This window comes from Berghia stephanieae, chromosome 7, assembly GCF_034508935.2.
Source record: "Berghia stephanieae isolate SIO BIC M18660-M18661 chromosome 7, UCSD_Bste_1.3, whole genome shotgun sequence".
In the NCBI taxonomy this organism is placed as follows: domain Eukaryota; kingdom Metazoa; phylum Mollusca; class Gastropoda; order Nudibranchia; family Aeolidiidae; genus Berghia; species Berghia stephanieae.
In genome coordinates, this window is record NC_088366.1 from 58,925,280 (window position 1) to 58,937,727 (window position 12,448).

The following is a 12,448-nucleotide window of genomic DNA, read 5'->3' on the forward strand; positions in this document are numbered from 1 at the left end:
GCTGGATAGCTTTGTGGCTAATCTGTCCGCTCCCCAATCCCCGGTTCTCAGCCAGATGGTGGGTGTCATTATTTCTTGGATCTCTGGTTCGACTACCCGACACTGCGATAGATTTAATTTTCTGTTTTCATCAGACACTTCTTTATACCCTTTATTTCTCGTCATTATTATTATTATTATTATTATTATTATTATTATTATTATTATTATTATTATTATTATTATTATTATTATTATTATTATTATTATTATTATTATTATTATTCATCATTATTATTATCATCATTATTATTAGTATTATTATTATTATTATTATTATTATTATTATTATTATTATTATTATTATTATTATTATTATTATTATTATTATTATTATCATTGTTTTTACCACTAATCCATTGACAGTTGCACCAATGAGAGGCCGAGGCATCATGAGCCACGGCATCATAGGAAACAGGAGCAACGAGCTGTTCCGCACCCGTGCCCCGAACACATCCCGTCCCCCGTCCATGCACGTGGATGACTTTGTTAAGATGGAGAAGAGTCAGCAGGAACACGACTCGCCATCCGGCCCCCCACAGATGCCTCCCATGCTACGACAACCTCCTTCATCTCTACACATGGGGAACCCCAGGGATGGGAGGAATAAGGTTTGAATTGTTGTTTTATTTTTAAGTAATAAATAAATAGATAAAATGACACTCGCTTTCGGATCGGAAGGTCCTGGATTAGAGCCTCGCTCGGCGCATAGTTGAGCCCTTGGAAAAGGCTCTTTACTCACATTCTCTCACCGTACTCAGGTGTAAAATGAGTACCTGGCTGTTAACAGCGTTGTCTCTGTTCGAAAAAAAATTGTAATATCGCCTTACAGGCGTCATCCCGTCCTACAAATTTAATGGCCAAATACGAAATTTTATAGGAAATTACGAATTTTTAATTCTTAGTAATACCTAAATGATAATAAAAATAATAATAATAATAATAATGATGATAAGAAGAAGAACAACAACTACAACTACTACTACTACTACTACTACTACTACTACTACTACTACTACTACTACTACTACTACTACTACTACTACTACTACTACTATTGCTACTACTATAATAATGATTATAATAATAATAATAATATTGTGGTTGTTCATACACAATTTCAGACAAAAATTACGAATTTTCTTGTCAAAATTACTAAAAATTGACATTAAAATGACTAAATTTGAAGTTTTCAATTTGGCAAGTATACTTACGTACTTATCCGAACCAGCGACCACCTGAACTCTAGCCCTTCGGTCTTGTGCCATGACGTAGAAGTTACACGTCTTTTGTAGTTGTTCCAGGTGACTATATAGTGTGTTACTGATGCATGCAAGTGTATGCAAATGGATGTTTTTGCATTGTTTCCTTTCTTCCACTCTGTCAGGACCATCTCCACGATAGAGGCCACGGTGGATTTGAAAGGGGTGGAGGATTTCCCATGCCCCCTCGCCAACAAGGCTCCTTCTTCACACCGCCCAGCTCGTACAGACGAGAACCTCCGATGCACGACAATCACTCACTGTCATCTACTCTGCCCCACTCTTCACACAGGGGCGGTAGGAATAGGAACTTTGAAGGTATATGAGCAGTCTTTTTTTTTTTCGTTTTTCCTCTTTTGCTAATGTCACCTTTGCCTTGTAATTTTTAATAGCTCTCTGATTTAGTTTTGTTTGTTGATATGACTTAAAATAGATAATTTCATGTGGTATTGTTGATTTTTAAAAAAATGAAAATTGAGCTTTTATATTTCGCAACTAAACGTGCTCAAAGCGCTTTACAAGGGGCCCCTGGCCAACAACAACATTTAACATTTATGACGGGACATGACGCCTGTAAGGCGATATTACAATTTTTTCGGACAGAGACAAAGCTGTTGATGGCCAGGTACTGATTTTACACCCGAGTACGCTGAGAGAATGTGAGTAAAAAGCCTTCTCCAAGGACTCAACTATGCGCCAAGCGAGGCTCGAACCCAGGACCTTCATATCCGACAACAAGTGTCTCATACAAGACCGCATAGCCGCTGATTACAATATGGTATGCCTTATCAGCAACTCACCCCCCCCCCCTCCTTCCTTTCCTCACTCTTTTCCCACTTAAACCAATGTTTGTGTGAGAAAGGGCGTTCAATTACAATAATGTATTAAGTCTTCTATCAACATTGAGGAAATATTGGAAAGATCTTGACAAACTCTTAATAAAAGAAAATAAGTTTTTCTCATGGGCAGGAAATCATAGACACAATGTTTTATAAAGTTTGGTGATTAATATGTGGGAAGTGATATCTTCCCCCCTTCCCCCCCCCCCCCCCTCATAAACTCATAAAAGATAATGCTTTATTCATCCCATCAAAAGGATATTTTTTTTTACAGACGTGCATGCTACAATTATCTGAATTAAACATTATGTTCCACACATACAGATTATAGTCAACATGATCATTTTAACTCTCTCAACCCTAACACCGACTATATCCGCTGGGCGGGGTTCCTGACCTCCCATAGTGGGCAGGGGGGTACATACTGTGTCTTCTATCCCTTTATATCTGTTTTCCAACATGCTTTCTGTCTTTATCTTGGAATAAGATTACTTTGTTTTGTCCTGGCCCTGGCTGAGAGGGAAACAGTCGAATGTATAGTTAGTTTTGGGAGATGATTTTTTTTCATTGTAAATCATCTCTCTGTTATGCACTGTATTATGCTTTCTTTATATTATATATGATTTGTAAAACATTTGAGTGTGTTCCTCTTAGCGGGGACCTGTGCTTGTGTCTGGATGAGACTTTTAGTGATCTCAAACTAAGTACTTTGATAGAGTGCTTTTGGAATCTACACCCATTTCCTATTTGAACCAATTCCCCTTTGTCTTCCCTTTTTATTGTAATTCTAGAACTTTTTACTATCCCATTTTCTTCCTTTTTACTGGTGCTGATATGACCTTAATGTGTTGCAAGCGCCGTAAAACCCTTAAAAACAAAAAAAAAAAGACTATATCCGTAGTTTACCCGGCGTAGTATCAAAGCTAATGTTTTTAGTTTTTGCATGTTAATGATAGTTGAATAAAACTATCTATGTACATGCTCATTTTTTAAATATATTTTTTCCAATTTCAAAGTAGCAAAAATTTCTAGGATTGGGTGAGTCAAATCAATTTGGAGGGAGAATCATACTCTATTCATGATCTGTCCACTTTCTCCTCTCCTCTAGGCTCGATGGGAAGTCAGATGTCATCAGAAAGGCCAAGGATGAACTTCATGAACTCTCGGTCTTTCTCCAGAGGGTAGGTGCTGTAGATCTCAGATTTAACTGGTTTGAATGAATAATAATAATAATATTCCGTGCATAGTTTATTTTTACACAGTGCTGCACGAATACCCGTAATTTTGGTATTAAACATGTGTAAGTGTGAAATACTCAATAGGAAAACCGGTGTTAAAACTTTCAGCCACCTAAACCCATGAATTTTGAAGTATTTACTGATCTGATTAATTCTTTTAATATTTATTCTTGTTACTTTTTATCTTAAATTGGAAATTAGTAATGTAAAATAAAAACAAAAATATGAGCATATAGATAGTATGAAGTTGACGTCACTCAGGTCTTTGTTATTGCTTTTTGCCATCCACGTTTATGAGTAATTCTCACTAAACTGTATTAACTAGACTATAAACATTCAAGGTTACACATAGTTTTGTGTGTTGATCCGTTATACTTCCGGATGGCAATCTATTATGAGCTTCTTAGCCAAGCGCATACTATCTATACTAATAGCGCAATATCCACTAAATGTGTTCAAAGCTTGGTGTGATAAAGTGCTGATGACATCGTTTACATTTCTACCTATTTTGATTACTTGTTTTATATATACATGTATACGCTTTCAGGAAAAACTTAAAAACTTATTTATTTCGAGAATTCTTAATTTATTAGTTATTTTATTTGAGCAGACGATGATCACAGGATATATATATATATATATATTACTTTATTTTTCAAATATGTTAAATAGTTGGCTGGTGGAAGGTGTTTGTGTGTGTGTGTGAGAGAGAGAGAGAGAGAGAGTTAGAGAGCGAGAGAGACTGGGAGTGAGATAGATAGATAGATAGAGTTAGTGAGAGAGAGATAAATTTGAATGGATTGAAGTTATTGTTATGCGCCTTGAGCTTTATTGTATAGAGGAGTGGGCGCAATATAAATAAATTTCATTATTATTATTATTATTATTATTATTATTATTATTATGTTTTTTTTTTCCCCCTTAGGTCAAGACAGGGGCTCGGGTCCTCTCTGAACAAAGGCTATCATTCCAGGTTTGTTATTTCTTATATTCATTCGTAAAGTATTTAAAAAATAAAATTCTTTGCTAAGAACTCCTTTATTAAGCATTCCTAACAAAATTTAATTTTTTTCTTCCAATTTTAAATATAATCAGATATGTATTATACTGTTACATTCTGTAATTGATTTCAAGGCTATTATTATGATGAATTATATATATAATATTAGTGTTTCTTTCACGATTGTGCAACCGGTGAGTGTTCAAGACCTCTGCTAAAGTAGGGTTTTAAGCCCAATACATTTCTAGTAGGTGGAAGTAATTTTGAAAAAGAAAAAAAAAGAAAAAGGATTAAAAATTAATAAAAATGTTTAAAATCCTTTTTCTTTTTTTTCTTTATCAAAATTACTTCCACCTGCTAGAAATGTATTGGGCCTGAAACCCTACTTTAGCAGAGGTCTTGAACACTCACTGGTTGCACTAGCAAAAAAATATTAAATAAAAATTAATAAAAATGTTTAAATTTAATATTTTTTTTTTGCTAGTTATTTATTTTATCGATGAATGCATTACGTCGATAAAAGTGTTGTCAATTTGTCCATGCTTCAATGTAGCGTATATAAGTAACTTGATAAGTTTATGGATCAAAATTATTTTATCTACTGCCTGCATGGTTAAAAAAACATTTGGTTGCATTTTTAATCTTTTTTATTTTCTTTCTTAGAGTCACAAAATGTGTAAAACTATTTTTTTTTTTTCATCCTTAGCCATGACGGTCTTGACAGAAGAGGGAGGAGTGACAGATTTTCCTCCGGAGGACGGGGAGGTAGAGGAGGGTGGATGAGAGGCAGAGATATGGGGGAGCACAGGTAAGGAGAATGGCTTTGACTTGCTGCTTGATACGCCAGCCAACTTTTATCACACTGTATTATGATTAAAATACGAATTTTAACTTCCGTAAGATCAATAATAATTTGATAGTTTATTGTCTGTGGCTATGTGGTCTTGTGGTATGACATTCGCTTTCGGATCGAAAAGTCCTGGTTTCGAGCCTCGCTCGGCGCATAGTTGAGTCCTTTGAAAAGGCTCTTTACTCACATTCTTTCACCCTAACAGGCATCATGTCTCGTTCTACATGTTACTGTTAAGTGTTACTGTTGGCCAGGGACCACTTGTACAGCTCTTTGAGCATGTTTAGTGGATATTGCCTTATATGAAAGCTCAACTTTGAACTTTGTGTCTGAAGTTTGATAGAGGTTTGCAACATCAACAGTTTTGTTTGCTTTTGATAATATATTGCTTTTGGCAAGGTGAAGGTTAGGAGTTGCTTTGCTTGAATGTTTGATTATTAATATGAAAATGACATTGGGTTAGTTTTCTAAATCTAAAACTTACACTTTAAAGCTTATTTTTGAATATTTTTGTTTCATTAAAGTTGACATTTAGTTGTCTGTGTTCAAGAACTGTTTTGTGGTGTGTGTAGAGAGTTGAATATTTAGCCATTTTTATAACATTCCGGAAAAAAAATTTTTATAAAATATAGCTAAGTCGAATTAACTCACTCAATCCGAGAGGTTTTTTTTGCCAATTTTCAAAATTGGAAAAAAAAAGTATTAAAAATGAGCATGTACATAGATAGTTTTATTCACCAACATGCAAAAACTAAAAACATTAGGTTTGATACTACGCCTATAATTTGTCTAAGAAAAATGTAATAAACAGGCATGGGGTAAAAGTAACCCCGGGTAAACTACGGATATAGTCGGTGTTAGGGTTGAGTGAGTTAAGGAAAAGTAGACTACTTAACTATGTCGTTTTAAAACAACGTGGACATTGTTGAAACCAACTCAGATGAATTTGTTTTGTTTTTTTATGCCTGCTGAATTCTCTCCTGTTTTGATTTTAAATATTTATATTTTTGTCTTTTTTTTTTTTTTCTCCAGTCGTTTTGCTGGTGGTGGATTCAGGGGGAGGCGTGACCTAGGACGACATATGCGATCATTTACCAAGTAGCTGGAACCACAAATCGGATATCATCCATCATCATCCATACGTCGACTTTTCACCACGTTTTGAGCCTATGTCAAACCATAGAACGAATGAGATCTCAAGAAAAAGAGAAAAGATTGTGTAGTACTAATTAACGCTAGTAACAGATAATTGCATTTAATTGGACCTCTGATCAGATGATAATTCTGACAAAACATATTATTTGTATTTTGGTCTAAAAGAGATCTTACTTACTTAATCCTCTCCTCTTCGGGCCGTGAGTGTGTATGAAAAGTGTCAGACAAAGCAAGAAAGAAAAATATAAGAAAAAAAACATCCCAAAAAATCAGTCGACCTCGACTGGGGATTGAACCTCAGACCTTCTGATTGTCTGACAACTTTTATACACACTTGTTCAGACGTTTATCTGCCACAAATTCACTGTGGTAATATGTGACTCACCGTCTCTAAACAGTATTATGTCGGGATGACTTGGGTGCAAAAAATTGAATTTATTGACAAAAACATGAAACTTGGGGTTTGTTTCGATTTGTTATGTTACAGAATGAAGACAATTTCTCACAATGCAAAAGCTCAAAAATTAGTGTTTACTATCAATTTAATTCTAAAGTCACTTTTCGGGGTCCAATTCATTCTGACATAATACCGTTTCGAGACAAAGGACCACATATATCAATCTGAAAGGAAGAGAGGATCAATCTCACAAATAGTCAGAAAATATTAGTAGTATTGTGTCAAGCAATACCTGTGGATATTTCAGTGATCATTTACCTCCCTTTGATTTGTATGAAATGTTATATTTTATATAATGCTATGGCATGAAGTTGATGTGTTTTTATAGATAGTATGCGCTTGGCATCCGGAAGTATAACGGACCAACACACAAAACTGTGTGTATCGATGAACGTTTATAGTCAGGATAATACAGTTCAGTGAGCATTACTCATAAACGCGGATGGCAAATAACAATAACAAAGACCTAAGTGACGTACGTCATCTTCGAACTATCTATACAACTTTCTGTTGCTGGTGGACCAGTGCAGTTGATGATGTGTTGGGGAATTTGTGTCATGTGATATAGATTTTGTTTCAGTTTACAAGTGGAAGAAGGAGCAATGATCTGTTTATTGTGGGTTTTATGAGTATGAATGCGAACAAGGAAAATATAAATATGAAAATGCTGTATGATTGTGTATAAGTTGATTTTCCGACATTGTACATTATTCAGTAATGAAGAGTCACATGATTTGACTATTTCTTTTTTTTGTAAATTTATAAATACGGCCATGTGAAAATAAAATATAATAAAAATTCTTTGTATTTCATGACGCCTTCACAATTTATTATTATTAACCCTCATTTTGCTCACTTGGACAACATGGATGATTCCTATTGACATCAGACATCTATATTCCTTCGTGGAATGCCTAGGCGACGGTATCTTATGATGTCGTGGCGGAAGGTCATAATTTCACAATTGATGTTTCAATGGGCGGTACGTGGGTGCTTGATAGTAGAGTGCGCCTATGTGGTCTTGTGGTATGACACTCGCTTTCCGATCGGAAGGTCCTGGGTTCGAGACTCGCTCGGCGCATAGTTGAGTCCTTGGAAAAGGCTCTTTACTCACATTCTCTCACCTTATTCAGGTGTAAAATGAGTACCTGGCCATTAACAGCGTTGTCTCTCCGAAAAAAAAATAATATCGCCTTACAGGTGTCATGTCTCGTTCTAAGTGTTACGTGTTGCTGTTGCTCAGGGACCTTGTAAAGTGCTTTGAGCATGTTTAGTGGATATTGCACTATATAAAAGCTCAAATTTCTTTTAGAGTCAGAGTCTTCTATCTGGGTGGGGTTCCTACCTCCCATAGCGGGCAGAGAGGTACTTACTGTCTTCTATCCCCTCATATCTGTTTTTCAATTGCTTTCTGTCTTTGACCTTGGTTGAGAGGGAAACAGTCGAATGTATAGTTATAGTTTTGGGAGATGATATTTTTTTCCTTGTAAATCATCTCTCTGTTATGTAGTTACTCTTTTCATTTTTAACATATGATTTGTAAACATTTGAGTGTGTTCCTTGTAGTGGGGACCTGTGCTTGTGTCTGGATGAGACTTGTAGTTGTAGGTGATCTCAAACTAACTACTTTGATAGTGTGCTCTTGGAATCTACATGTTTCCTATTTGAACCAATTCCCCTTTGTCTTACCTTTTCTTGGATGCTTTAATTGTAATTCTAGAACTTTTTACTTTCCCATTTTCTTCCTTTTTACTGGCGCTGTTATGACCTTAATGTGTTGCAAGCGCCGTAAAACCCTTAAAAACAAAAAACAAAACAGTCTTCTATCTCCTCTAATCTGTTTTCCCTTTCCCTGAACAGAGCTGCCAACTTGAAAGTTCAAAAATCCGTAGTTTCCAAGTCCAAGGGAAAAGAAAAAAAATTCACTTTAGATAGATTTAGAAATTAATAATTTCATCTCAACATGATCCAAAAATGTACTAATATCCTGAATATAGGTTCTAAGAAGTTAGACTTTCCTTTACAGTAAGATTTATTGAGTCAAAGAGATCTATGCAGCTCTGTCGCTGGAGCCAAAAAATAGCGTTCGTATTATAAGGCGTTCATATTATATTATTATATGACCAAAGAGTATCATTATGACCATGATTTTAAAAAAAACAACAATGTAATAAGTAAATAATGACAAACAATATGATAGAACATTTGATAAATTTATTTTTATGTTGACATAAACCAGAAATATGCAAAATTTATCACTCATGATTCTGACTCTAGCAAATTATCTATTTACATTATGGACATGTAACACAATTAAAATGGTAGAAAAAAAACAAAACAACACACACACACACACATATATATATATATATATATATATATATATATATATATATATATATATATATATATATATAGATAGTATGCACTTGGCTAAGAAGTTCACAACATTGCCATCCGGAAGTAAAACTGGCCAACACACAAACTCTGTGTAACCTTGAAGGTTTATAGTCTGGTTGATACAGTTTAGTGAGAAGTACTCATAAACGTGGATGGCAAAAACAATTACAAAGACACGAGTGACGTCATCTTCAAACTATCTATATACTCATACAAGATATTATTGTAACTGTTCACTATTCACTCACATCGTTTACCTCGCATGGTGTTGTAACCAATTATTTCATTACATAAGCAATCCATCGATGGAATTAAAACGAAAAACTTGAATCCTGAAACTCAGACAAGGTCTTGATTACAGCATCCATTTCATTTGCGAGTTAACCCTCTCCTTACCACCTAAAGCAAAATCGTCACATTTCTTACGACACAAAATACATTTTTTCTTATTCAGATTTATTTTGTACATCACAAACTTTGAAGAAAGATCTTTGTTTAATTAATAAGAACATAACGTTTTTTTGTAGAGAGATTGTTTGAGTTTAAAAAATCAATTTTTCTGCTGAGTAAGCCTGCCAGTTTTGGTAAAATACTGAAAACGATTGGTAAGGAGAGAGTTAAATGAAAACAAAAATCTAGCGATTGAAGCCACACAATAGAAACAAATATTCTAAGACTGTTTCCATCAGGGGGGGAGGGGGGGGAAATAGGTCCATCATTTCCATTCCTTGTACATCAATCACACAGTAATCAAACAAGCCTAATTATAATGATAAAATCCTAACAATTCCCCCAGCCATCACAGATCTGCCCTGACCCCGAACCCTGGACCTGTTGGAGGCTCTGTCAAGGACGTCAGACCGTTCTTGGGTTCACATGCAAAACGATGGTCCTGTCCACTCCTGGGGAAGAAACAGTGTAAATGTTGCTGCTCGAAGCTCGAAGAAATAAATAATAACGTGAAGTTGAATGCAAGCTTCAATTTAATTACAAAAACAGATCAAATTAAGATTCATCTTAGCTACGCCACTACCACATCATCTCATTCATCTGTGGTGTTTAAATCTTCCTGTTTTGTTGATAAAGGGGAAACCCGAAACGTTAATTTGATCTGTTTTTGTAATTAAATTGAAGCTTACATTCAACTTCACATTATTATTTATTGGGGAAGAAACAAAAAAATATATAGGAGTGGGGGACGAGGAGGAGAGAGCAAGAACAATGAGAAAGATCTTGTGCAATTCTTCATAAACCTTCAACTTCAAATTTCCGAGATGGAATAAATTCAAAGTTAAAGGAGTTTTCAAAAATAAATTCAACAAAACATAAGTTTGGGTCTTTTATGAATTAATTTGGAATTTCAGTTCTCTTCTCTTTCCAACTTGTATCAGTATCAACGTGCTGACGACAAATTCAGCACTCTGGAGATTCACATCCAAATTGCTCTATATCACAGAAAACAGCGTTGATCATCAGATTTACGTGTATTACTACTAATAATGGCTGTCCTGGTTCTGGATATAATATTCAAATCATTTGTAACCCATCACCTCAAAACAGTAAAAATGTGTTAGGCTGATTTAAATGCTAAAAAAAAAATTTTTTTTAAAGGATCATAGCAGCCAACTTTTCAAAGATTTAAAACGGGACACCTTAAGCCAAAATACTGTCATGACCCAAAACAGCAGCCAACAGCAAGACTTAACATATAGGAGGAGACAATAATAATAATAATAATAATAATAATAATAATAATAATAATAGTAATAATAACAGCAGTAAGGTTGGACTACTCTAGATTTAGAGCTTTTTCTGTTCCTTGCTCTAATTCCTGGGACATGTAAGTGCAAGGTCTTCCCTTGGAATAGACCCTAAAAAGACATTTTTCCCCTTGGGGAGGAATAAAGGGAATTTTATAATATTTATTTATTTATTTATTTAATTTTTTTTTTAATTTAAAAATCAGAAAGAAGATGCTAAGCAGACATAAAAACAATGGTCATGGCTGCCAGGTGATGCAAAACACGTTTTGTGTCAGTGACCAAATTTCTAAACCAATAACTATTCTGCCGTTGTATTTAAAAACACAGTATATGCAATGTTAACCAAAAAGCATATACTGTGTTCTTTAATAAAATGGCAGTATGAATGACTTACTGAGGTCCTGCCTTGGGTTTCTTTCCAGCTTTGATGTCATTGAGGATTCGATTCATATCATCAACTGTCAGGTCCTCCTGGATGGTTTATAAAAGGGACATTCATAATTCATAGAGATTTGTTTACTTATGAAATATGTCAAAATATTAAAACACGCAAAAATGATTTTAACCATTAGGACTAGGACAGGCACATAAGATGCCTGTAGTGACAATGTATATGTCATTAACAATTAATTAATTTCCCCCCCCCCCCCCTCCCCTCTTTTAGTAACATTTTAGATTCTGTAAAAGACAAAATCTACTTTTAAACAGACCTGCTATAGAGAACAGATGAAATAATCTGTATACATCTATAAAATCTAAAATAGTGACCGGATAGTTAAAAGGAAATTAAATTGGTGGCGTCTTAAAAATATTTAAGACAAAAAAATTCACAGAGATACGATTTTCATGTACAGAGATAATTTCTGAATTGATTGAAAAGGTTCTTACGGCTTGTCAGAGCCAATGAGAAGCATATTGGTTATTAAAACACGATGAAACCAAGTGGAAATAGTATTTAGTATAAATTGACGCAACCTTTTTTTTTCTTTAAAATACATACATGTATATAAAAAGTAAAAAGAACAAGATAACACCAAGAAAAGTATTCCTATATCAAGGTTCTTTGTCAGTCAACAGAACCCACTTTTATGCAACAACAGCAGAGATTGAATTTTAGTTTACTAACAGTAATAATAATAACAACAACAACAATAATAATAATAATAATAATAATAACTAATAATATTTTTTAAAATAGAAATCACAAAAACAACAGAAATCACAGAATCTGCACAAAGCAAAGTATACATGCAGGTCTGACATCCGAACCCTCTTATGGACATAGTTTAACATTGCTGTAATGGACAAAATTTTGCATAATTTTTTTTTTGAAATTTCCATTACATCATTGAGCCCATAAGGAATTGGGTTATCAGACCTGCAAATAAGTGCACGTTAACACAAAGCTATAAATCCGACTTACGTAATAGTCGTCATTGATCTGT

The 12,448-nt window shown here is 34.4% G+C and overlaps 2 protein-coding genes across 2 annotated transcripts in view; one reads left to right on the forward strand and one right to left on the reverse strand.

Annotated features, from left to right (window-relative positions):
• Positions 1 to 7,652, forward strand: part of LOC144977560 (protein virilizer homolog) — a 62,876-nt gene extending 55,224 nt beyond the window's left edge. Inside the window, exons 33-38 of the mRNA XM_078922911.1 lie at positions 406 to 650; positions 1,427 to 1,619; positions 3,249 to 3,321; positions 4,304 to 4,351; positions 5,085 to 5,186; positions 6,261 to 7,652. Of these exons, the coding sequence (XP_078779037.1) occupies positions 406 to 650; positions 1,427 to 1,619; positions 3,249 to 3,321; positions 4,304 to 4,351; positions 5,085 to 5,186; positions 6,261 to 6,330 (731 nt within the window). The 3' untranslated portion in view covers positions 6,331 to 7,652. The remainder of the gene's footprint in view (positions 1 to 405; positions 651 to 1,426; positions 1,620 to 3,248; positions 3,322 to 4,303; positions 4,352 to 5,084; positions 5,187 to 6,260) is intronic.
• A 1,387-nt stretch (positions 7,653 to 9,039) lies between these two features.
• The window catches only part of LOC144977561 (NADH dehydrogenase [ubiquinone] flavoprotein 2, mitochondrial-like), a 14,533-nt gene continuing 11,124 nt past the window's right edge, over positions 9,040 to 12,448 (reverse strand). The window contains exons 7-9 of the mRNA XM_078922912.1: positions 12,427 to 12,448; positions 11,398 to 11,474; positions 9,040 to 10,142 (exon numbers count right to left, since the gene is read on the reverse strand). The exon at positions 12,427 to 12,448 is cut by the window's right edge and continues 88 nt beyond it. Coding sequence (XP_078779038.1) covers positions 10,040 to 10,142; positions 11,398 to 11,474; positions 12,427 to 12,448 — 202 coding nt within the window. The 3' untranslated portion in view covers positions 9,040 to 10,039. The remainder of the gene's footprint in view (positions 10,143 to 11,397; positions 11,475 to 12,426) is intronic.